General features: G+C 43.5%; 1 protein-coding gene across 3 annotated transcripts; it reads right to left on the bottom strand.

Moving 5' to 3' along the window:
* Nucleotides 1-2,991: 2,991 nt before the first annotated feature.
* LOC142579497 (phosphatidylinositol 4-phosphate 3-kinase C2 domain-containing subunit alpha-like) lies at nucleotides 2,992-26,260 on the bottom strand. Of its 3 annotated transcripts, none has more exons than XM_075689742.1 (3): nucleotides 26,016-26,260; nucleotides 25,369-25,520; nucleotides 2,992-9,455 (listed from the first exon to the last, which is right to left on the bottom strand). In XM_075689742.1, exons 2-3 carry the CDS (start codon nucleotides 25,469-25,471, stop codon nucleotides 4,666-4,668), a joined length of 4,893 nt encoding a protein of 1,630 aa, XP_075545857.1. In that variant the 5' UTR covers nucleotides 25,472-25,520; nucleotides 26,016-26,260; the 3' UTR covers nucleotides 2,992-4,665. The 3 variants fall into 3 exon arrangements, with proteins under 3 accessions (XP_075545857.1, XP_075545858.1, XP_075545859.1); XM_075689743.1 differs by having other exon boundaries at nucleotides 26,023-26,260; XM_075689744.1 differs by lacking the exon at nucleotides 26,016-26,260 and adding an exon at nucleotides 19,409-19,538 and having other exon boundaries at nucleotides 25,369-25,509.
* Between the last annotated feature and the right edge of the window lie 509 nt (nucleotides 26,261-26,769).

Genomic DNA, 26,769 nt, shown 5'->3' with positions numbered 1-26,769 from the left:
GGGTTGCGTGGGCCCCGGGTGCGCGGGGCCAGTAGGGGGGGGGTTGTCATATACGTCTGAAGACACCCAAAAATTGTCGATATCCTCGCCTTCCTCGACTACACCCGCGGGGGGGGGGGGGGGAGATGACAGAAGAGCTATGGGCCCCGGGTGCCAGACGACCTAGCTACGCCACTGGGTCTCTGTCCCCAAGGCTTGTATAATGCAAAACTATTCCAATCTGCTTTAACGCGATAGCATTGAGGGCCCCGCGTCTCAGAAAATCCGGCGTCGGCGTTCCACGTCGACCGTCGTTTCTGTAAAAATAATCTCGAACCACGCAGGCGCTCCATGTAGCGGAAAGAAGTTACTGAATTGAATTTCTCAAGGTAAAATACGTCAGAAAAATCGCAAAGCACCTACAGACATGATAGCGTCGGACTATAACTTGAATATACGAGAAAACATAATTCTGTTACGCGGAAACTCAAAACAATAACCCCTTTTCCAGCGTTTGCTCAAAGGTTATAAATCGGCGCGCCGGGTTCCTTGTAACAAACACCTCCAGAAAGCTCTCCCTGGTGCATAGCGTTCGCCGCCACCGTTTCCCGGCAAAATTTCGGTTACATAAGCTGCAGTTGCCGGCAAGCGTGAGGAGCTATCGGGGATCTTTTAATGCTATCGCGTGCCACTCTTAAAGGCGAAGCTTCAAGCGCCCTCCAAAATTTTTTATGCCCGCATTGGGCGAGGCCCGAGTCATTTTGACCTATCACGAAGGGATAATGGCAGATTTGGAATAAAAGGATTGGAAAAGTTTTACGTTATACTAGAAAGTTAAGCATTATGTGCTTTGGATTCGCCATGGTCTATTATGTAAAAATGGCTTTCAAGAAAAGTCGCAGTTTCGTCTGAAAAGCGAAGCATTGATTGCGATAGCAATTTAGCACACAGCTATACGAGTATAGTAGTTTTATCGGTCGTATGAACTTGTAATCATTCGCTTACTAACTAAATTAACAAGCATGGTGTCACGCGCGCACAACCAAACGAACACTTATCACTCGATCACCACGCGCACTCGCTTAAAAACGCTGGAGTGAGAAAGCGCGGCAGCAGCAGCGGGAGAATTGATTTTCGCGCTGCCTCTCGCTTCAACGCGAACTAACCGGCGAAAACACAGCGCACACGAAGCTATCAGCACTCGGCGCAGGCACTCTGTCCCCATCGCAGATAGCTTTCAAGATAGGGGCCGCGCCATTCGCAGTAGCCGCCAGAGTAGAACGCACCCCCCCCCCCTTGCCTTGCGCGCTACGGAACAACGCGCGCGAGATTGAGCCTCCATCGTCGGCTCACCCTAACACGCTTTCAATCGCACATGCAGTATATATACGGCGCGCGACGACGATGTTATCACCCTTCGACTTTATACAGATCACGGCGACGCTGACGACGCCAGCATAAATGCATCTGGAGGGCCCATATAATTGTTATCGCAATACTTAACTACAGTATTTCAGAACTCTGACTTCTTCATACAGTCTGTTGGTGAAGCACATTTCACCCACACTGTCAAGACATTAAGGAAGAAATTATTTATTTATAAAAAAATGCTTGAGCTACGTTTTGAGATCTCACTCACTATTGCAGAATGCATATTTTTCTGATTGCTATCAGTAAATTAAAAGCTAAAGGCACTATCACTAAAATTGCATGCACTAGACGGTTTCAGTATCCGAGTAATCTGCTTCAAAATCCAGCTTAAGTCGTTGCTTTATATATTTGCAGTACAGCGCTCTTGTTGGTTTATTGTTTCGTCGTGGTTTCAAAGTATACTGCCATATTCGATTATTCTGCCAAAATTCCCCCCAGATTGGCCTGCTCCAAACTTCTTCAAAATGAAATTTTGTGCTCCAAGCCGCTCCAAAATGACTGGGCAGTTGCACCGTTGCAAGCACTGTATACGCTGCTCGTGCTGTTTGGACAAAGCGTATTGAGCTCCGAAAGTGCTTACATGTCCTTCGAAGTTGCGTGTCGTCCGCTTCGCGTGTCATCTGCCCAGTCACCGTCTACGATATCTGCCAAAACAGAGGTTTGCAGAGCCGCACCGGCATCATGTACGCCCATTGTAAACACAGACGCAGCCGAGGCAAGCGATGGACGAGTCTACACGTGATCAAAGATGGCAGCGCCCACGGGATCGCTGTGAAAAGGGTCAATAGGATATGTGCAATGTCTAAAACGTTGTCCTATGGACATCTATGGAACATAAATGGTCATCTGGGTATTAGCTTCATGCATTGTCATCCTTTCAGGAGATCATACATATACACATATAACGTTTTCGCACGCTGAAACCAACGCTACTGCGCCAATGGGCGGGATAGCGGTGGACGGGCAATCGGCTGCTGTCACGAGGCTTACGCTGCAAAACTTGCACACTTTCGCGTGCCGCGACATAGTCACCGACTTTCACTGCATTGCACGATACCTATGGTGGTGAGCAGACGACATGGCACGGTTGAACACATCTTGAGGGGCATTTGGTCTTCCTACTGGCGAAGGAGTCCTGCAGCTTTCAATGCTGCAGACGACTTGAGAGATGAGTTTAGGCACAGAACGCAACCACAAACACATATCAACTTGGCCGCCAGGGTGACGCAGTTACAAAAATGGCTGTGGGTCTGTTACTTTGGCACCTGCATTTATTACATGCCGCACGCTGAATGACTCAGTACTTCGCCTCATTTTGAATGGTTACCTGTAACTATTGTAAAAAATGAGTTACAGGCAGGAGTCTTTTACATATGTTAACACACAATATGCATCCACTAAGTTATCACTATATCATGATAATTTACGATTCCCTTCTTCGTCAGTAACTCTGGTTTGATGTGTTTTTGACCGGGATAACATAATAAGGAATGACGACAAATTTGCTGCTTCATTTGCTGAAGAAATCAACAGTGCCAGAAATTCAGAAACAAGCTCGTGCAACAAAGGCACAAGTAAGTATACTGTTACACAAGCAGTGCCTGCGGCAAAAAAAGCTTTATTCACATAATTTGCCTAGGAAACACATAGGAACACAGATTCAAGTGCGTAACACAATGCTGAGTAACACAAGTTCACGACTTTATTGTTATATTTTTGGCTCCACACAGCAGATGAAGGCACTTTGTATGTATATATCACGAAGAAAATATCGAATTGTTGAACACGCACAATTTTTACTCTTCCGAGCAGCACAACACAGGCAGACCCCAAATTTTCTTATCTAAGAAAGAAACTGTGATGGCCAAGCTTTAAGTGACATACTTAACACGAAAGTTGACGGCCTTGTAAGCAAATGCATAAAGCCTGAACAGAATATCCAGCAATTTTAGCTGCAGGAAAAACATGCACCGCAATGCAGATATGCTACACCTAGCACACAAATGTGACAAGGTTGAATTCACTTGCTCTCGTACAAAACACTCATACCACAAATGCAATGAGTGTACACGTCCAGTTCCGAGAAATGACAGTGAAAAATCTGTCATAGGTACACACTGAACATGCACCAGCTAGTGCTATAACACCTGTATTCACAGCTCTTCACTAATGTGCAAGACAGAGTATGAAACTTTGCATACATTAATACACAACCTCACTTAATATCATATTTTGCAGCGTTACAAAATGCTATTTCTCACTCAACCTCCAATGGGCATTATTTGTGCAATCAAGTACGATGTTACAGAAATATATGAATCCAAAAAAGTATGATGCACCATGGACAGGTAGAAGAAAAAAAAATCTAGTAAGTGGTTGCATAGAAAAAAATATATAGCATACCTACACAGTTTTTGTACCCATATGTGAAAATAGACAGCATTAGCTGCCAAAAACAGCTTATTTGGGATTCAGCTTTAATACTTGGACATGATAAAGGGAGAAAGGAAATGTCCAAAAGAGTTGCCTCGGTGCCATATAGCACTAAAAGGTTGTAGAACAGAAATGAGTTACAACAACAGATGTTATAGATCAGAAAAATGCAAGGAGGTTGTCAGCAGAGCATAAAGCAAACAAAGAAATGGAAGGGACACTTTCAGTGCAACAAGTTACTTGTATATTAATAGCACATGTAAAGCTGCTTTCAGAAGACTAAGCGTGTAAATGTCATATATATGACTCATAGAAAAATATACTATATAGTACATACACCCCCTGAATATTAGCAGTACAAGCACTGCACGCACAGCATGCACAATGAGAATGTGATCAAATAAGCAGCAGAGAGATGAGCAACAGTGTGAGCTTATGACACCAATGACTTGTGAGATAAGTAAATCTCTGCAACAGTAATGTAGGAAAAGGTACTGTACAGAAAAGAGTTTGCTGCAAAGTTTCCCCAAAAGGAGCTATTCAGAGACAATATAACAACAAATACAATATGAAAAAGAATTTGCTGTATATCATTGCTTATATTAAGTCTCGCTACCTATGCTGTACACGGAACCACACATCTGTGCGCCTGACCCCCACAGAAGCAAGTGACATGTATGTAGTTCAGTGGTGCTCCTCACTGCATTAAAAACACACGTGCTTATGCACCCCTAACCACACCACTTCTTTACATTTTTTGATCCCACATTTGCACAAACACAAACACGTCAGAAATTTAACACCAGGCAACATGCTGATGAGTCAATGCCATTTGTATCGCACAGCATTCAGGTGGTACCAGTGTGTGCTTTCCCTTGTCAAATCCATACATGACAAGTCTATGATGGCAGCTCCCAGAAACTCATTTTCCTGGACTCTGTCATGGTCCCATGCAGACACCTCTAACACTCGTTCAGCTATGAACGCATGTGGGTAGTTGTACTCAAGCAGCTCCATAAAGGTAGGGTGGTTGTTCTTGAACACCACTTTGGTCTTCCTTTTTGTTACCTTCTCTGGGTCCGGGTGAAGGTATGTCTTAATGTAGCAGTCTGGCAAAGACTTCCGTACACAAGCTAGGTTCTCCGCATGCATTACCATGATGGAGAAGGTGCTCGCCTTGTAAACAATGGAGAGCTTTATTCGGCCAACAATGCCCTTGGATAGGTTGACTCTCTGGCTAATTTGACGCAGGTTGTCACACTCATTCTCATCTTCTGCCATACCTTCTTGATCACGCAGAAGAGGGTGGAAAAAGGTGTACACCAGGCTGCAATGGGACACCTCCTCAGCCATCTTGATCAGGGACATAAGGAATGCATTCAGCTCCTGCATTCTTCTCTGTGCCACTTCTCGTGTGTTGCTGCGGCCCACCAGTGAGCCCTTGGGCAGAGGATAGAACTTGGCCAATGGGAACACTCGGACTAGCTTTTGGTAGAGCTCCAGGAATTCGGGGTAGGTTCGAACGACCTGCATAGGCTCTGCCTGGCATTCCCGGCCAACACGCACAACATAGGTGTAATGCTTTTCCGGCTCGTAGCACTTTCGGTAGCAAACCACATTTAGGGACACAATCCTGCCATCTGAATCCTTTGTGAAAGTCCGAGGGACAAAGGAGAGCAGCAGTCCATCATTGTGGTCCCCAGTGAACCGAAGCTGGGCTATGTTGTGAATAAAGAAGTTCAGCTGTGTAAACCGTGAACGCAGGCTCTCTTCAATAAGCCTGGTGAAATGTGCAGTTGCTTCGCCTTCCGAGCTGCCAAGCAATAATGATTTCTGGACAAAGTTGACAGCATCTGCGGTGACTCCAGGGACTCCGGATGTGACCATCAGCTCAAAGAGTGTGATGAAAATGTTGCTGTTGCGGCGAACAATATTAAATGCTTCACAGCACAAGTCAATGAAAATCTGGAACTTCTTGGAAGGTTTCTCGCCACCGTTGATGACATACACCATGTCAGAAGTAAGGACGAATGGTGCCCTATCACGTTTGAAGTTGCCAAACATCTGTGAGTCACCAAGAAACTTTCCAAAATCAATGTGAAACATGTGTCCAGATGTTTTCAGCATGATATTGTCATTGTGGCGATCACAGATGCCAAGGATGTATGTGGCTACACAATAGCCAGCACACGACAGCGTAAAGTTTTCGACAGCTTGCTGGTACTCTAGTTCAGATGTGTTGTGCCGTTGCAACCACTCAGCAATAGGCCTGTCCTTGAATGAACCTGTGAGCCCATGCTCTGTTTGGATTCTCCTCAGTGTTTCGGCTTCGGTAACCATTTCCACCATGCCCTTACGCTTGCCGGTAGCGACACAGTTGAAAGTTATAATTTTCAAGTCCAGGCCTTCCTTCAACCAGAATTTATCCATTATTCGTATCATCTGAAGTGTCAACATGTCCTGCCTGAGATCATCTCCTACCTTGTAGATTACATCAATAGGCTTTGCCCCTTGCTCTGAACTCTTATACACTATCCTGAGCGGAAGTGTATTGGATGTGAAGTAGGAGCAAGATTTGACATCCACACCACACACTTCCATTGCTGGGTTGAGTGGAAGGCAAGACGGGCTGTCCTCAATCATACTGTGGATCTGTGCCAAGTCTTGCAAAAGCTTGTCCAGACGAAGCGACTCACGCGTGTCTTTTATGCCTTCTGCAATGATGCAAAGCTGGTTTAGATGCTCTTCTTGCTTCTCTATAATGTCTCTGAAAGACCTGCCAACAATGACTAGCAATGTTTGAATCACAAGCTTCATCCGCTTAAGTGTGAGCGGATTGTCAAGGTTTTGTCTCAGCAACCAGAACATCTGGTGGGCAACACGCACACTAGTCAGAGAGCGTTCCAAGAGAAACCATGTGATGGGTGCATCTTCCCATGTCTCAAAGCGCAACGCTTGGATTAGTTGTGGAAGGTGATCACAGAGCTCATCACTGCCAATGTTCTTGATCCACTTGACCGCCGTCTTACGCACTTCGTAGTCAGGAAACAGTGGCAGCAACAATGTTAGTGCATTAATGGGGGAAGCAGGACGCCATTCTGTCAGGAGAAAGTACAGGTCAGGCAGGAAAGGCCAACTCCAGCTGTGCGCAGACAGAAGCACTTTCGGAAGGAGGTGCGGAACTTCAAGGATGTAATGACGATGCTCCCAGAAAAACTTTTTCTCCTCGGGGTTAGGCACAGTGAGAGGGTCCTTTTCAAGTACATCTGTGAGCTCTTGGATCACCACACTGTCAAGAGCATACGTCGTTGCCTTACAAGTAGTGATGCTATCCCTTGGTACTTGCGGAAACACTACAGTGCAGTCAAATTCGGGGAATTGCAGACGAAGAACCGGACAGGTAACTGCATCATTGCTCTGGGGTGGACCACTGTTCTCGTCCACATCTGGTGACCAAAAACCAAGAAAGAGACTCCCCTGAAGCAGCTCACGCTGACTGTTAAACAGTGGTTGCCCAGTCCATGCTAAGAGTACTCGTTCAGGTGCTGGTGTCTCTGGTGGCCTGTTTTCAGTTGATGGTTTCACACCAAACAGCGCAAAGTATATAGCAGTCTCCCGTGGAAGGTTCCTCATGAATATGCTCATCTCAATCCACTCATCAAAAACAACGAGTTCAAAGAAGTTTCGACTTGCCTTTACACTGCGACTTTCTCCTTGGCACAAGATGTGTAAGCCATAACGAAGCTCACAAGATATAATGAACTGTTCGTAGTCTGAAACCCAGTGTGGCCTCAGTTGATGAACGCTGCCAATGTTTACAAGAAAGGTGTCATGAAAAGTAGTGACTGGCCGTATTGCACTTTGTGGTCGGCTTTCATTAGCAGGAGTCAAAACAAAGTCGACACAAAAGCTGCGGCAATAGATTTTTACAAGTGTACGCAGTGCAGTTTGCAACTGTAGTAAGGAGTAGAACACGACTTCTGCCACACGGTCACAATTCATAGGTACTGGGCTTGGCGTGTCTTCTGCCTTAAGATAGTTGTCATGAAACCCGTTCACCTCGGGCATCTGACTGCAAATGTGCTTCAACCCTTCAACAGCATGCAGAATTTCCAGTATTTCAATCCTTGAAAGTGTGGAACAAATAGCTTTCACAGCCTGAATAGCTCCATTTGGTTGCAAGCAACCAGCAGATGCTCCTAACTGTACCTTTTTAGCTTCCTTGTGGAAAGTTTCAAGTAATATAGACACTGAATCAAAAGAAACTTGGCCAGATGGCTGAGGAAGCAGGCTTGATGCCTTGACTTCAAAAAACTCACTGTCATCCCTTAATGTCCGTGCCCACGGTTTACCAAGGTCTCGGACATCCATCAAGGTCAAGCAAACTGGCTTCATAAACTTGCAGCACTGGTGAACATATTCATACTCTTTCAATGTAGAGTCAGGGGTAAAATATTCTGCAAGTCCTTTGACTTTCAGTACATAACTTTCTAATACAGTGTCAGATAAATCGTCCTTTAGGGAGCAAACAGTGTTGCTAATTACGTGCTCTACACTGGTTCCTACATCACATGTGAAGCAGAATGGCCTCTCCGAAAAGCTCGTTGTGATTTCCACCTTTATGCTAAGGCTTTTCCCCCATTTGTTTTCCAATGTAGGACTGACGACAAGACCAGCATTGGTATGGTGATCATCAAAGGTGAACTCTGACCTTAGCTGCTTGGCCTTAGCCCAGAATGCTTCAATCTCCTCCCCTTGAGAAACTTCATGACGAACCACTTTCAATGTGCCAAGATCCATGCTTGGCCCTTGGCACTGAGCATTCTGTACAGGAACAGGCTTTTCAATTGCAGAACTTCTACTTGCAGGCAAAGATGGTGGCTGTGTTTGTGCAAGTCCTCCATGTTTTGGAGGGATCTGGGGTGGTGTCTCCATTACATCAGTCTTTCCCTCTGGAGGATCTTTAGGTGGGGACTCTTCAGGAGAAAAGATTTCTTCAGGCTCGTTCTCTCGTAGTGGATCAAACAGATCGAGTAGGTCATCTAGCGAGTCCCCAGCCTTTCTGAGGGTTTCACGCTTTCTTGCCAGCTCTGCGTCTCCACTCAGGTCAATTAGGTTGTTGTCCTGCTTCTTTCGAAGCATGCTGAACATACTCTTCTCAATCTCTGTTCGCGAAAGCAACGATGAGCTTTGACTAGCTGTGTGGATAGGCGAGGGGCTACAGCTGGAAGACAGATTGTTGAAGTTGGGTGCAGAGTTGCTGTGTGTCATCTCCGTGCCAACAAGTGGGCCAATGCGGCCTGGCAGCTGACCAGCAGCTACGAACGGGAATGGCTGAGAGAGAACTTGAGTGGACACAACCGAACTTGTTGTGAGCGAATGATGCCGGAGTGTGGTGCTCCTAGAGCTCACATCCTCAAGAAAAAGGGCTTCTATTGACTTTATGCTAGTTTTTGTGTCTCCTTCTCCGCCTCGTTGGTGCATAAGCCTAAGAAAATCTGAGCTTGTCCAAGTTGATGTGGAAGATGGAGCTGGAGGAACAGACGACAGGTCACCAGGGCCGTTGCATTTGTCAAAGAAGACACTTCGGCGTGGTGGCAATGGAGGTGGTTCTGGAATAAAAAGAATAAGGAGTTTTCATTGAAAAAAATGTCGTTGTGAAACTCACTGCAAGTCACTGATGGCATCAGGCATGAAAGCAGATTGCAACATTAAAATTTATGCCCATATTCATGCATTTATATAACCAGAACTCAACCTGCAGAACTGCCCTTGTGGGCCAATGCAAAGATGACATATGTGGGCCACTAATACAGTGTTCTTGTGAATATCTCGGAAAACAAATGTGTATTAAATATAATCTGGTTCAAAAATTATGCAACTTTCTACTTCAGCTATAAACAGCAGGTCAAAGTCACCAATGACAAATACATATGCTAGCTACAAAATGCAGTGCCGGTGTGAAGACAATGAATACCCCAGCCATGTTCAGCAATATTTATGTTGATTACTGCTTCACCCCTGCATAATACAATGCCATGCAGGAAATTGTGACAATTATAGCAAAATTTTCAGCTGTGCCTAGTTTTGCAATTGCTCTGAACATCACCCCAACAACATGAGCTCATTGATGAGATGATAAAGACCAGGGCTGGAGAAAACAGACACAACATGAACTACACACGCACGCAAAAAGGCAAGCTGTTTTCTCTCACACACAGACGTATTGCTTTCCCACCTATTCAAAAAGCCTGCAACCTTCAGGAGAACTTTACTGTCATGTTCAGAGTTATCACATCCTTCTGGTAATTACGGTTTAGAAGCTTTCTAGATTCCCATCTCTTACTGCCTTTTTATGCCGATGACATGTTTCAATATCACACGCACAAGTATGATGGTAAATGACAATCAACAAAGGGCAAGTAAATAATGAGCAATGTGCAAGTAAAAATTACTTTTTGACAGCATTAGCTTACTGCTAAAATAAGCTTCTGAAATGAGTGAGCACAGTGCAGCAGTGTGCCAAAGAAATTTCTTTTTCTCCACTGGCTACAGCTAAAGTTGGATTGTTAAACTTCCTGGCTTCCATGCTTTACCATACATGTGCAAGGACTTTGAACTATATAGTGTTATTCAGGCAATCCTCTCCTTTCTTTTATGATATGAAGTGATTAGCACTTGAAAAAGTGTACTGCATCATATAAATGCACAGTACACCAACCTGACCAGCGTTAACCCCTACTACTTCATTTATCAGACCTTTTCCCAGCCTATAAACGCTTACAAAATATTTACCTCATTTCCTTTTGCTCAACTGAAAATTAACTGTCACCAGCCACCAATTACCAAAGCAGTTCAGCTGTAAAAGCTTTAAAGTTAGTAATTTTTTTGCTCCTGCCAGAAGAACAGTTTGTGTCATTTGTTCTTTGAACCTCAATATTGCTTCGAGACTTTCCATTGTAAACACTGTTAAGGAGCACTTTAACAGAACTTTCAATGTTCCATTTGAGTGGTTCTCTTGAGCACTGGGGAAGACACCAGGTGGTGTTATCTGATAAGGAAAGCTAATGCATGCCGCAGTGTATGCATTGATGTGCAGTTGTGTTTGTAATGCTGAATGTCTTCTTGCCGCTGCTGAGGATGCATCGGTCAAGAATCCATGGCTGTGGTGGTAGCAGCATTAGGTGGTTACAAAATAAAATTAAGCAGATCCAACCTGTATGTCTGACAGTAAAGCAATACTTTTGTGAAGTAGTTAATTAAATGCTTAAAACTAAATGCAATGCACGCTTTAATAGTATGCAAATTGTAATTTCACGCAACATTTATGCCCCACACTGGTCACAGCCTGCTATGGTTATCTGGTTGACCAACATTTTTCCTATTTACTGTCCTGCACCAACTAGACCAATATGCATTTTTCTCACAACTTTAATGCCATTCAAATTTTTCAAAATTTTACGCTTATGCACTGCACTGTTAAATTTCGCCGAATTCCAAACAGTAGATGCACATTGCAAGATGTGGGCACGCAAAGTCACGAGGATGAAAGCAATGTGTGGTATTTGTTGTGGGAAGAGTGACGATCAGAGCTGTATGCAGAGAGAAGTACGATACATTTAGGGCATTGGGTACAGACAATGTGTCACATACCTAGTGGCCTAAAAATGGGGTAAGCCAAATACAGTTGACTTTCATTAATTAGACCTTGGCGGGCAAGACAAGATTGATCAAATTAAACAAGATGCACAAAAAATGTCACAACACACCACTGATTCATTGGCAGTACTTTTACGAATCTAAACGCCCTAGAACCAAACGCATGCCGACTTTCTAAGTGTCCGAATAGAAAAATAACGTAGAAATTACATTAAAGCTTTTAAGCAAAGTAGAAAGATAACGAGCAGCCGATTTTTTATCAAGAAAAATGGTCTAAATACGTGTAGCACGATGGCGGCTGGTTTCCTAAAGTTGACTTTCCCGCAATACAAATGTGTCGCGAGGTGAAGCACACAAGCACCGTGAAGGCAATTTTGGTATTGTGTCTGATTGCACATGGCAGGCAATTCTATGCAGTACTTATTTTGAAAAAAAAAAAAATGCGCGTGTTAGAATCGGCTAAATACCGTAACCATACACTGTGAGGTACGCTTATTGCTTGAAAATCTTCCCAGGAGAGGCCGAAAATAGAGGCTTTCAATGGTAGATGATGTGTGTTCTACGCATTCACTGACCCCTAAGCTCTGGCGAGAGACGCTGCGAGTCAGACGCATGAGTATGGACTGGTCAAGTTCGAAATATTCGGCGAAGGTCAATTCTAGGATAGAAATAACAAAAGTTAGGGCTCATAGAAATGCATAGGCGTAGGCCGCGACCTTCAGTAGGGATCGAATTAACCGGAACTTCGTATTAACAGGAGTCGAATTAAAGGAAGTCTACTGCACAAGAAGTTTAAAACCGCTGAAAATCATGCGGCATGTTATCAAAAAGTTCTGTGCACTTTAGAGATACCCATGAGCTGAAATTATACATACAGGCTTTGTTTAGTAATTTATTCTTTGAGTACACCAATCAGAGATGCACACCCTGGCACTCCAGTAAAACCTCAGTAATTTGAACTTAGTCGTTTGTGAATCGCGGATAACATTCAGAACTATTACGGTCCCTCTTTTCATGTAAATTCAACCGGATAATTCGAGCTGTGAACATGCAGATTCCCAATTCCCAAACTTGGTTGCAACTTCTGAGCAGTGAAACCGGCCTCCTAATGTTGGAGGCTCTTCCTCCAACTGACTTCACAAGTGCCACGTGGCACTACTTGCTATCCTGCTTCAGTTACAAATATGAAAAATGACTGTGTACTGTTCCTGATCCACACGACTGCTTACTGCATCATTCTCCTCGGGTGTTATAGGCATGGAGGAAAATGTGGCTATAATGTGTTTGCACCTCTTGCAGTCCCTTTCTGTGCATGCAGCACAGGAAAGCACGGCTTTCATTATATTTTTCTTCTGCTCTGATGGTATGTTGCTGGGAGTGCAATTTCAACAGCAGCGATGTAAGTAGAAAATTGAAACAGCCGAGACCACTTGCCGAAAACTGCCTACCTCATGAAACACCCAACTACCATCCTGTTTTACCGTCGCTGAACTGCATAATGGGAACAGCATGCGGAGAGAAATTTTTAGCTGCCGGAACTACTAGCAACAGTGACACAGCACAGCAGTTTGGAGCATAGTTCAGTGTGACCGAAGGGAGCTGACTGGGCTGGCGGCTACACAAGGAAATTCTTTTTGTGTAGAGTGGGAAGGTAGTTCCATAGGCTCCAAGAATGAGGCCTTCCCAGAAATTGAGAAGGACTTGGCAATCTACAGATGGAGGCTGTGCTCTGAATCTTGCGGTGAACGTAGAGCAACAGCAGCAAAATGTGATGGAGATCGCTATTCAGAAACACTATATAAACAGCGTTGTGTAGGTGGACATTTATGATTTGGCTGTTTCAGTGAACACTTTCAAAATTCTTTAAAAGTTGCCTTTGGCAGATATCACACTTCTAGTTCATGAGCTGATCTGCTCGAAGCGGCGGACAATACTTGCACAAAAAATTGAAATGCAAACTCAACTAATTAATAAAAAAATTACTATTTAGGGTTCTAATTAATTACATTATGGCCCATATTGCGATTTACAAATTCTAGCTATGGAGTTCGCAAGGCAGATCCACTTGGAACGAATTTTCAAAATGACACCAGTTTTGAGATATAGTTCCCTAACTTTATGGAGAAATGCATTGGCGTTCCAGTTAATTTGTTAACAAAATGTCATTTCATGCACTGAAGCACACTAGTAACTGTAACACCAATGCATTTCTCCACAAAGTTTGGGAATTTATATCTCGAAACTGGTGTCGTCGTGAGAATTCGTTCCAAGTGGATCCGCCAAGCAAAGTCCACTGCTAGAATATGTAAATTGCAATTTGGGTCATAAGATAATTAGTTTAAATGTTAATTAGTGAATTCTTGATAATTAGCTGATTTTGCATTTCATTTTTTTGTGCAAGTAGTGTACGCCGCTTCGAGCAGACTGGCTCTTAAACTAGAATTGAGCTATCTGCCATAGGCAACCTTTAAAAAACTTTGAAAGTGTTCGCTGAAACACCCTGTATAACAATGATATATGCATTGTTACACAATTTCATCTGCACTAATTCCTGCTGGCAGCTGCTCGTGCATTCCTTTTGTTCATTGCAAGTGCGCTACTTCCAGCACTTTTTCAGTACTAATGATATGGAATGTGTGCATTGCACACATTCCACCGCAATCTTGGTGTGCTTGTTCTAATAGAACGTCACAGCATTGCGATTCGTGCCTAAAGCTCGTAGGCACTGGATTATCTCTTTTATGAGCTGCAATGTCTTTCCATTACGTTGGCACGCTTTTAAAGGGCCCCTTGCCAGTACCCATAGCAAATTTTGGTTATATGCTGGAAGTTGTTACGTGTCCTCTAAGAAGTGTTCAGCTGCAAGAATTTTTCAAGTTAGTTTCTTAAAACCCGAGATAGAAATATTTCAGTGCCGCGAACCCATGATTTCAGCAGGGGGGCTCCACTGAAAAGCAAGACGCTCTCTCCACTCACCCCGTCTAGCCTACACAAGAGAAATTCCTTCCCTGCGTTCTCCCATACTGGACTTTTCGAGGATCGTGTGACTCACATGTCCCAAGCCCCGCCTTCATTTTTTTCCCTCACTTTTTTTTTGTGCTGCACGGCACGCTTCCGCTAACTGTGCTGCACAGAAGCTGTTCTGCTTGTCTTGTTACATGCAGCGCACGATTGTGCACGCTGTGCATGAGAACACCTGACTAGCAGTAGAAGTCAGTGCTACACAAACATTGAGGCAGACACAAGCGGATCACAGAGCAAGACTGCATGCTGGAACATGGTAGAAAATAGCATAGTTTCGGTGTCAGCGTGTGCGACTTCAAGACATGGGAACAAGTAGATGAAACGGTAGAACATCTCTCCTGCTGGGGTGCGTAGTAAAACAAAAAACATGCAGACATTCCTTTTGTCTCTTTTATTATTTCTCTAAACCTTAATTTGTCTACCGATGCAACAAATTACACAAATAACAGATGTTGAATTGATTGATTATCGAAGTCATGAGTCACTAAGGGCGATGTCACAGCAAAAACACATGTACATAGGTGCACTAGCACGTATACGTCATCCCTCCGGCTTGGAGCACGGTGCCCGCGAAGAGAAGGGCAAATGGCGTTCAGTCTGAAACTGCAGCTCTTTCTGTGGCGCGTAGTGATGTAAAACTTAGCAGACAGGATCATTAGCGTGCATTGCATGCACGGCGCTTGTCAGCTTAAGATGGCCAGACCTGGTGAGGGGCCCTTTAAGAAGTGTGGAATAGCAAATGCTCTAGACAGCACAGATCAGTCACCCTGGCTGGTCCTCTCTGGCAACCACAGAGGATTCTCTAGCCTTCATTGTGTTCCCAGTTCTGGATGAAATGCAGTATAGCAAGCCTGTCATTTTCAGCACATGCATGCTACATAGTGAATTTAGCAAGAGTGCATTGGGTTACCTTTAAAAGCTGTCCCCTCTTAGGAATGTTTTCCAGTTTGAATCATTAGGCGTTTGACCAAGCAACGAGCTATTGAGTGAAAAACTATAGGCATAATTTTAAGACACAGGAGTATGGCAATATGGACTATCAAGCAAATGGGTGTACCTGCTATTCTAGTACAAGCAAACTCGATCAACATGATTGATAACTTTTTAACACGTTGTTCAACATTGCCATCAGAACTTTTCCTCAAGCAATGACCTGCATCGTATGAAATGAAGACTACTTTTTAATTTTTGTCTAGATTTAGAAATTTTTGGCACATTGAGGAGTCTCGAAAAATGAAGCTTTCACAGCTGGTATTGTTGAAAATGCCTCCAGCGCTCCTTGGACTTCCCAATTTGAACAACACAATATGTGTACTTTGGTAAACTAGGCTACATAATTTAAAAATAAAAGCAGAATCAAAGACAGGAGCTTCTGCGGAGTTGTCCAATTTTCAGCTCCTATGCCTACACTACTTTGACAATGCTTCACGCATCAGCACATGCTCAGAAGTCCACACCATTTTATTATCTTCAAAAAGTATGCGAGTTCAACTTTCTTTCGCACAGTGGGCTGCTTTGATCCATTAGTGTTTCGACAGCGTATGTGCTATTTATTATGAAAAATCTTTCTGGTTAGGTGGAGTTTTCGCTCTGACATGAGCATGTAGTAATTTTAGACCAATGTTCTACAGAAACCTCAGGGAAGAGTTAAGAGGAAGAGTGGCACTAAGCAGGTCATACACAGTAACCTCCCATTCTCAAAGTTGTAAAAATAGGACAAAATTTTGAGTAAAGCAGAGTTTCGAAATCAGTGAAATTGCCAAGACAGAAGCCCTCAAGCCACACATAGACGACACGGAGCCTTTCCAAAATACCGCTAGTTATACTTTTGGTCACTTTTGTGTGCATCGGCACCGGAGACAGCGTCTCTGCACTGTGCCAAGAGAGCATTCTTTGTAGTGAGTCAAGACGGTTGATCTTAATGATGTATATGAAGTCGGTCATCCAAGCATATCCGTTTTAAGGCGTCCAAAAACCTGACGCTGCTACTTTGTGCATTGTAATAAATTCCAGATAATTTAATTTCGAAAACTGAAACTACGGAAGAGTCAAGCCTTTGGCGGACGCCCATGGGTGATGTGGCATTTAAGCCTCACCGTTGCAGGAGCCTTTACAGCTGTGGGAGCATGAAGCGGGCGTCCTTATCGAGCTGCAATCTACCTGGACAGCTTTGAGCTCGCATGCAGGCTTCTTTTGGCTACAACGCGCAGGCTGATTGAGCCTGCTCGAAAGTGCCGATTATCTTCCCCAAGGTGATTAATACGCTGTGACCACATTGATGCGTCACTGTCAGCATCCTAAATGAGATTAAAAAAAAAAAAAAAAGAAGAGGTCACAGCAAACCGGCAGCGAGATGCCGAGGAAGTGCACGTGAGCAATGATAGATAGAAAGAAGAGGGAAAGACAAGCGGAGAGCGAGATATCAAAGTATCAGTTAACTAGAATTTACAGTAATACGTTTTTAGCACAGATAACCAGTGGCTTATGAGCATATCAGAATAGGCTCCATGGGAAGAGAAATGCCATTGAAGATGGCAGAGGTGTCGTGATGAGGTTAGGAAATTTGCAGGAACAGGATGGAGCCGGCTGACAAGGAACTAGGATAGTGGGCATTTTCTGGGAGAGGACTTTGTTCACCGGTGGACATAAACCGGGCTGATGACTGTAATGAAAATGTGGCAATTCCGTCCTGATTATGCGCCACTGAAGTCGGCAACAAAGTGAGGCAAGTATCAGACAATTACAATGGAAGCTGCTACATTGTGGGGTTGTCTGGAAATTTGGTGTTTTGAAGCAAACTGTAGAAAGCAAATTGAATACCGTGGAGGCTGTAGAGAAATCTCCAGCATAGTAAAAAAACTTCAATCAGAACAGCCAGTAGAGCCTAAAGAGGCTCTCGGCATGTGGCTGAACACACTGGTGGAGCAGACGCTGGTACTAGTACCTGGTGGCCTTCTGAAACTAGCACTATGGATAAACGTAGGCACCACAGTCCACTAAAGAGTTGGAAAGAGCGGTAGTTTGCACTTACGGCAAAGTTGCACAAAAGCAGGCTATACTTGCTGCTACGTGAGTACTCTCTGGACAGCACAACTAATTGGGGACTTGACAGGTCTGTTACAAAAATGTGGTATGACAAGATGATTCCTCTGTCTAGTGACACCTGCCAAGGCGAAAAGCACAGCAAGGTAGTGACTTGTACCCAGTAGCATACCGTATAGAGAGACTATGTCGCTCAATATTGAAGCAATGACGTCACCAATTTTACTTGTACAAGACAAACAGCAATGTGCGTGTAACACCACAGCTGCTTAATAGCTATGTCCAAAAGCGTGATCAAACGCCCAAACTTCATAAGTGTAATGTACCAATGTTCACTGATAATCGCGATGCACACGGCCTTGTCAGTGTTTTTAAGGCTTAAACCAAAACTGCTGTTTAGTCTCCTAAACTACCCTTACTGACATCCTCTACAGCAGTAGTGTCATAGCGGGATTTGCCATGGGTTCAATTTTCGCCATGAAACACTGTGATCATCTATCAACCCATGGATCAGTATCTGGTCATGAACTTGCAGCTTCTGAACTAATTCTATCTCCCGGTCACCTAATAACAGCATATAAAATGGTGAGGGATGTAACAAAGAATACAAATACACAGCACTCTTCTATGTTACGTCCCTTGTTTTACGTGCTATATACCACCATGAATAACTTACTAGTCCAAATTTCCATTCTAGTGTTTCCTGGGCAACATGCAGCTGCATTGCATACTGACAGTCACAAAAACGTTGCTGTACATTTACTCTTGACCATCGGAGACCTAATGGACGCTGATGTTAACAGCAGACATGACCTGCAGATGCTCTCACCACACAGGCTAAGTTCTACATGGCTAGCGGAGCCTAGTGGAGCAGAACCATACGCCGGATGCACTGCCTGCTGCAAGCATAAGACATCATCGGAGACTTGCAAGCATAAATCCAATTTTCTGTTATCACCAGATTTGAACACAAACCACAAGGAAATTGCCTGCTGTTGAAGCAGACTCTAGCAAACAAACCGCAGCCAGAAAATATGAATCAGGTTCAGTCTTTGACAGTACTTTGTAAAGCTTGCTTCATGCTATATTCAGGCGGACAAAAATTGTTCGTTTCTATAATCTTCTTCCACCTTAGAAATTTCTGCAAAACCAAATGCCACATTTAATGTCTCTGTGCTTCGAATGGTCAATTATTTTAGCCTTGCTCTGCAATCTACTAGGCCCCCGGGGGGAGCCTAGTAGATTGCAGTGTAGTGGGAGCCATGCTAGTATGATGTAGCTACTATGATGTTGCTAGTATGATGTAGTATGCTAGTAGAGGGAGCCCTGCTAATATGATGTCTAACTTAACCTTCTGCCTATATTTGGCCATTTCTTGTGATGGCGACATACTGCAGGCTAAATATTATATTAACGGCTACAAACTGCATAAGTTTTGAATGGTAGAAAAGGGAAATGTGCAACATGCGTGTGCCCATTGCACTGTATAAAGTATAAACTGATGTTAGTCATGCGAGTGATGTTGCAGTGAAAGGCGATTTAAGGGTATGGAATGCTGGTCTATGATAATCAAGTACCCGAAGATTGCGCTATAAGGGCTCTTTTACACACAGCATGCGTAGATAGTATACACACAGTATGCACATACTAGTAAAATAGTAATAGGCATAGTATACGTACCACGCATGCTGCACACACTTGCATGCAGTGGCACAGATACCCACGAAGCTTTCTCTAGCAGCTGAAGTATGCAGCCTACTTACAGCTACCACTACTCATTGCTATAGACAGAAGGCACCGAGACGGAAACGGTCACTGTACACACGAAAAGAAAACTTACTTTTCGAGCAAAGTTGTCACAACTGGTTATAGTGGATGCTGTAGCTTAACGCAATCTCCGATTGCTAGTCACAATGCTAGGCCTAGGATAGACGATCTGCGAAGTGCTGATTGCCTCTGAAACAAGTCTCCTGCAATGAGATGTGGTTGTGGTCACTCGAGGCAGTGCCAGTGCAAGCTAGGTGTGAAAGGAACGTGCACTTTACAAGGGACACCAAAGAGAAACTCTTAAATCCTTTCAGACTGATAAGCTACTCTGCTTATCTTCGTTCATTTTATGGTAAGAGGTTGATTAAAAAAAAAGATATGAAGGTCGAAGTTAAATTTTTCTAATTTCACCCCGAAACACCAGCACCAGTAGCTTGTGAGTCATGAGGTTCAAGGTATTTTCCTATATTAAGGATGCTGAGACACAGTAAAGGTTCTTGAAACTTCCTAAGTTCAGCTTTTGGCTCATTCAGAATACAAGGCAGTCCATCTTTAATGGGACACAATTAACTAGGCCTGAGGCAGATGTCAAAATCCATGATGTTACAATGAGCTGATGTGAGAACTTGAAGGGGTTGTTCGCACCCCTCTTTCGTTTTTACGCCTCTTTCGGCGTTACGAAGCCTCCAGTCATAGTAAGAGTGCCTTTCTTGGTATTATAGAAGCGTAATTTATTAATAATGCTGAACTTATTTTTCTCTTTAGTGCCCCTTTAAGGGGGCAGGATGATGCATATTTGCTTGCAAATGGAATCATGCCTACCATTCAATATAGGCAATGATTCGAAATTATTTGGCTATGATATAAACAGGCTTGAATGTGCTACCTTAAAGGGGGTCTGCAATGCGCCAGGGAAAGCTGGTTGAGTGGGACTGATGGAATTGCCTTGATCCAGCAATTTGGTATAGTACTTTGTAGACAGGACATGATGATTGGTTAGATCTGTAATGTGTGATTCACGTTAGCACGATATTGTGGGTACTGCAAAAAAAGCTACAGCACTATGTTTTACAATCATTTCGAGTGTCGCAGAGCCATGGGTGAGGTGTTGCAACCGTGGGAATGATGCATGTGCTGAGCACTTTGGCGAGCCAATGGCCACCTAGCAGAAGCTGTTGTAACAATAAAAGTGATGCCATGAAATGCCATCAACAGACTGAGCAGGCTTGGCAACCGTGGCGTCTACTTTCACTAACGCCCTGCGTCTACTGGGTGGCACCATATTATGCCATGAGAATGAAATGTGCCCTTAACGCCGCAAGAATTCGAGTGGAGGCAACTCTAATTTCGCTTGTATTTGAATTTTCTTGGACCGATGACTTTATTAAGTCATCAAGAAAACATGACGAGGCAGCTTGTCAATCTAATGGCAAAATAGTATTGCAAATTTGGAACCAGCATGTAAATGTGCAGTTCATGTATTTCACGAGATAGAAAACGCAGACATGGTTCTATGATGAAGCCTTGTGCATTAGAGAAACACCAGTAGGCACAGTTTTTGCACTATGCATTCATAAGAATGACAGCTAGTCCTCCCATTAACCAGGCAGATGCACAATGCTCTCCCCCCTTTCCACCTCTCAGAGAAGAGCACTTTCAGATATAGTAAACTGACTTGTTAACCAATTGTTAACCAAGTGCCAAGGTCTGGGGACACCTTAGAGTACCCAATCCCCGGCCCAGAGCAAATTCTGATTGTGCACATTAACTCTGAAACTGCTGACAAAGGCAGTACACGTAATTGGCAACAAGCATTGACTGCAGCACATTTTGTGTGTACATTTGCATAAAAGACAGTCATTGTTGCTTGTAATAATAATAATAGTAAAGATGAGTAAATGTGCCAGGTTTTATGGAAAGCAAAGCTGCATGGGCAAACATATCACCGAAAACAAGAAAAGTACAACTTAATAAGGATGTTTTGAAATGTCCAGTGGTCATGACAGTGATTTGTTGGCACTTACATCCAAGTTTAGCAACATACACTGGATTTGCAAGCGTCTGTGTTATTCCTGACCCTTTCCTTATTATGCCATAATAAATGCATAAATCTGAACAATGGTTGTCAATCGTGCTGCATCACCTAATGTGTAGCATGGACTGTGCACTTTCTGTTTTGGGTATCTCTGTTGTCTTGCAGAACTTGCGGAACCATAGGAATAACAATATTTCATCAGAAAGCAGCAAATTGTATCAACAAGCATAAACACCAGTATCCATTATGCCAGGGCAAGTTACATCCATTAAGTACCAAAACACATAGCACAAACCATGTGCACTTCAGTCACCTTTGCTATTTAACTTTTAATGTGAAAGCATTATATGCTCCACTACACGAAAATCCGTTGTAGTCAGAGGTGTAAGCGAATGATGGTACCAAAGAAGGCTGATGGCGTAAACATTAAAAACATGTAAAAAAGTGCTTGACCTGATGTAAAATTTCTCATGGAAGCAAGTAAATTAATCTAATTAATACCATTGTAAAGAAAATTTGGTATATTTCAGTCTGCATGGGAATTGAACTCGGGCCTTCGAGGTGTGAGATGAGCGCGCTTCCCCGACGATGTACTTAGTGCATGTGTCATTGTACAAGTTACGGTGCAGCCATCTGGCTTTCTAAATGTGTGGCCTAGTGCATGCATCGTTGGGCACGTGAAGGCACAGCCAATGGGGAGGAGGTGGTGCCATGTCATGAGTGTACAAAATAAGAAGCATTAATGTCCAATTAGAGTTATGAACTCGTAACAGGTAAGTGAGCGTGTTAGATGCTTGGCGCATTTTGATTTGGCCTTACCGAGGCACAGTTAGAACGCAGTCTAGAGCTTGCGTGAGCAGGGAGAAAAAAAAAAAAAAAAAAAACTTTGCCAAGGCGACTATAATGCTTTCACATTCCTACAAGTAAGCAGTCTTATGCGACTATTCAAATATTTTTTTTCTTTTCCCTTTGAGCTACAACTACTCTACCCCATTACCGAGGCCTGTAAAATCGGCATGTGCTTAGGGCAGGCATCCTTCTGGTTTTGTGTCACTGTGACATAAAATGCGCACCTCATCTTCATTCCCAGCTAATTCTCGGACAATGCATTTACAAGGTATTTCTGGATGCAGCCTTTCATCGAAGGTCTTTTGCATGGAATGGTTAGCCTGATCACTTCCGACTGCCCCTCGGCATTGATTCATACAAAATTTGCTTTTCTTTACTTTTCATTGCAACAACGATGTCGGTGTGAGAAGTTGCATTCTTTATCACAAGGATACATCATCCAGCAGCTGCTCAGCTAGCTCAGTGCCCAGCTACATTAGCCTGCTTCAAGACAGAAGCTTGTCCAGTGAATAGTTTAATTCTGCCCAACCCATGCCCTCCAGACACAGCATGAAGGAATGCAGAACAAAGCTGGACGGTGTGCTGAGAGAGAGAAATGGAGGAAAGACAGGGAAGTCGACCAGAAAAAGAAGTATGGTTAGCTACCCTGCACTAAGGAAAGGGTAGTAGGGAGAGACGGAAGGGAGAAAAATAAGCAGGGAAATGAAAATTGGCACACGCCGCTATCACAGTTCATCTCACAGATACGTTGAGTGTTAGTCGCGAGAGATAGCGGCAGTAAAATCAGAGTGAATATTTTATGTATGATCAGTGAAGTGTACCTGCTGTTCAGATTCACAGAGTGGCTTTTTAATACATGATGCAGTCACCCCAGTGGTCAACTTAATTGCAGGACAACTGCAAGAAATCTTTAAGCTGTGTAAAAAGCAAGGTTTGAGAACGTGTAAATATACAGCAGCCCTTGCTAAAAAAAATTTACATTCAACATACAAGTTAATGTGCCACAAAAGCTTGCACAAATAGACATTTTTGATAGAAAGAAAAAGGGCACCGCCATTACTACTTTTTGGAAATGACGCACTACCCAGAATGTTGAGAATTAGCGCGACTCTCCGTCATGACTTTCACAATCTGCAATACGATGACCAATCTCAGAGGTCACGGTCTGGCATTTGTGTCATATCTGCTAGCCACCAAGCGCAAGCGCTGTCTGCTTGCATGCTATTTAGAGGCTGTTAAAAGGAAAGCTGGACAATGACCACCCTGCAGACTTGCCAAGATTGCCTCGGTGGTATGTACTACTTACTTGCAACCGATTTAGCCAAAGTAAAATGTTGTTGCAGTTAGTCTTCTTTGTCCAAAAATTAAAATAAACCTTACATGGGCAATACCTAGCAAAACAAAAATGAACATCTCAATTCATGCTATGAATGCTTGTTCCAAACCTTTATCCCACAGACACAACTTTTTCACAGTTGGTGCAGTGTTTTCAACAAAACAATAAAGCTAGAGATGAATAACTACAATACAACGAACTGAAAATATCAGCATTGAAAGAGGATGATGAAATAACAACTAGGTGGTTTATTGTTTGGAAAAATGCCAATATATACAACCCACATGCTATCATCACATCTGTCACTAAATTCGTACTGTCTGCTGAACGTGTATTATTCATCACACCTTTCCATCTTTGTGGTGTTTGTGCTATGCCACCGATCGAATATATTGGTGCTTTAACAGGCAATGAGCTATTTGGTCGTCAGTGCATCGTCCTGGTGTTTTTGCTGCTGTCTTATTTCAGTGCTGTTGTTTTGAGTACCAATGCATGAAGAAATATGAACAATTTTAAAAGTAGTGCTTGCATTATGCGGTACGATTAATGCTCCTAGAAAAACAAAATCAATGACCACTGATCAGTAAGTGTTTTCACTGTAGTAATGATGAAGTAGTTATCTGATGCAAAGACAATGTGGAGAGTATTGGGCCAATGAAAACACCAATTTTTTTCATGGCATTAGCATACAGTTTAGAAGCAGCCATGCACAATAACGTTAAGTGGTGCTTGGCTGTGTGCTACAGTTAAATTAAACTTGAATTAACTCAGCCACATCCTATTAACCTTTATTGTGGCTTCAATGTAGGGAAGACTAACATCAGCGGCAGTGTATATATATATATATATATATATATATAGTGCAAATTCAAATGCAGGCATTTTGAAACACAACCGTAACTGCATGAAGCTAGCTTTATACATGGCCATTCACACACAAAGGACAGCAGCTGTATATTTGTACAATAAGTGCATTGTGAATGCAAACATATGACTGATGAATGAGCTTGATTAGCCATAATAAATGAAATTGGTTCTGGACCAAGATAATTGTTCTGACTGTGAAGCTTTCCTTGTAAGGAAATCATCTTGGCTTTCGATGTAGCTAGCGCAGCTCTTGGGTCGAAGACCAGTTTTTTTTTTTTTATGATACTCCCTTCACCTTGTGAAATTTTTCATACGGGTGTCACATGGCGCATTTCTGATTGCGATCAAGCCCGATCCGGATCGAATTTTTCTTGGTCGCGATTGGCTCCGTTACGCAAACTGCAGGAGGGAGCCAATCGCGGTCGTGAATTTCAATTCGGATCGGGCTCGATTGCGATCAGAAGTGGCTGTGTGACACCGACATAACATACGATTCGCCCTAACATTAGCTGATCAATGAACAACGAAGAAAAATTAAAATTTGGCTGTGCATTATCGACTAGATGAAGGTCAGCACGCATTGTAAAAAGAAATTAAGTTTCCACAACCGCTTTAATGCGCCAAGGCATTACTTCCGTATATGTCACTCTGGAAAAACGTTTTGGGCATCACTGTCACGCGATGTAAATGCTCAGACACACGATTGGTGCGTAAAATCTTGTTGACAGTAGTTATTGCTCACGTTTGTTGCCACAGCTCCACAGCAAATGCCACAGGCCGTAGACACGTATCCGACAAGTGTTATCGTGTACGCTCGAGAGGCGCAACACGTCGGAGCGCAGTGCGAGAGCAACAATGCGGTCCCAACAATGCGAGCATACCGCTGCCACGTGAGCACAGCTGTCATATGCTGCCACGGCGAAACGACACTGAACGGACGACTCACCCGTAAGCGAAAACATTGCCGATGTCCTCGACCCCCCGAGATTGACGGAGAACGCCTTCGGTGGGAGGTTCGGCACAGGAAAATCTCGACCCCCGTCAGCCATGGCATCGGTGTCGCGGACTCACATAACGAACGCCATGGCTCGTCCCTGCCTGGAGAAAAGCAAGATACAGCCGACTTCAACGCGAGCTTACACACAAGTTAACACGCAGCTAGTAGTCAATAAAGTTTAAACAGCAGCGAACGACTACCTGAACTTTATTAATTTGTTGTTTTACACATCTACAGGCGCTAAAAACGATAAACAGAACATTTGACGACACCGCGTCAGTAATTGATAAAACCACACAGGTGACATCTGAAGGTAACCCCTGGGATTCGCATCAGAGCACCAGTGTAAAGTTTCTCACGACATTGTTAACTGAATGAAAGACGCATTAACAATGAACTGACACGGAATCGAGCGGTGTTTCGCTTGAAGCACAACAGGCTTCAATACCGTGACAGGCCATATAAAGCCGCAGTGAGAAACTCTGCTGGTGAGATACATTTAGGATCGACGCGTTGTAGTAAGTGTGATGAAATAAAGAATGCCCGCGAATCTCCACGCGTAAGTATATTTTGAACACTGAAAAGCTTAGGCTTACATCATACCAGAAGCGGTCCTCCGCTAACAGAAGATGCGGTTTGCCTGCCGCGTAACTCTGGGGACGCGTTAGTCAACAGCTCCGTTCATCGCGAGTAGATCACATGTCCATTCATATGTCGATGCGGCTCCAAGTGATCTTGATTCAAAAGCCTTGTAACACACCAACCAGCCAACCAACCCAACAACCAAAACACTCCCCACAAAGCGATGCTGCGGACTGAAAACTTGCAAACACGACAAAGAAAAAATAACCCGTGCACATTGTGGCCAGCGCAGCTTCTGATTTTCGCTAAAAGAGCCTGCCAATTTGATTAAACCCTTTGGGGAGAAAGTTGCACCGAAGGATTGAGCACGCTCTCGTACTCGTTCTTCTCTAAATTTTTTGGTTGTCAAAATGGGAGTGAACACTTAACAGGGGACGTGGCGGAAGGAAAATTTCGGCCAGAAAGCCGCATTTTGATTGGAAACAGCGTTTTCGAAAGGGTATGGTTCATTATTGTTTTCGTTTACTTGTGTTTTGAAGTTGTAAGTTGAATGACGTTTCTCTTCGACTTTACGTTGCAACCTCTCAGCATGGGATTTAAAAGTCTGCTGTTTTGTGTGTTGTATGGGTGATTTCAATGAGTGCGTGCACTGTTCGCTTCAATTTGCTGACCGCTTGTCGCCTCAGCCTTGCGGCCGGGGGTATAACTCATTGAATTTTTTTGCTTGCTTACAAGGGTATGAGCCAATGCTTGCGAAGGTATGAGCCA

The sequence above is a fragment of the Dermacentor variabilis genome, chromosome 4 (assembly GCF_050947875.1).
Source record: "Dermacentor variabilis isolate Ectoservices chromosome 4, ASM5094787v1, whole genome shotgun sequence".
Classification (NCBI taxonomy): Eukaryota; Metazoa; Arthropoda; class Arachnida; order Ixodida; family Ixodidae; genus Dermacentor; species Dermacentor variabilis.
The sequence above is the reverse complement of the archived record's forward strand: the minus strand, read 5'-3'. Positions and strand labels throughout refer to the sequence as shown.

What these genes read in the sequence shown, in the direction of transcription:
- LOC142579497 (XM_075689742.1), bottom strand. Translation starts at nt 25,471, where the DNA reads ATGGCTGACGGGGGTCGAGATTTTCCTGTGCCGAACCTCCCACCGAAG. An exon ending in GGCAATGTTTTCGCTTACGG is followed by an intron (nt 9,456 to 25,368) that starts GTGAGTCGTCCG and finishes TTTTTATTCCAG; the next exon opens with AACCACCTCCATTGCCACCA.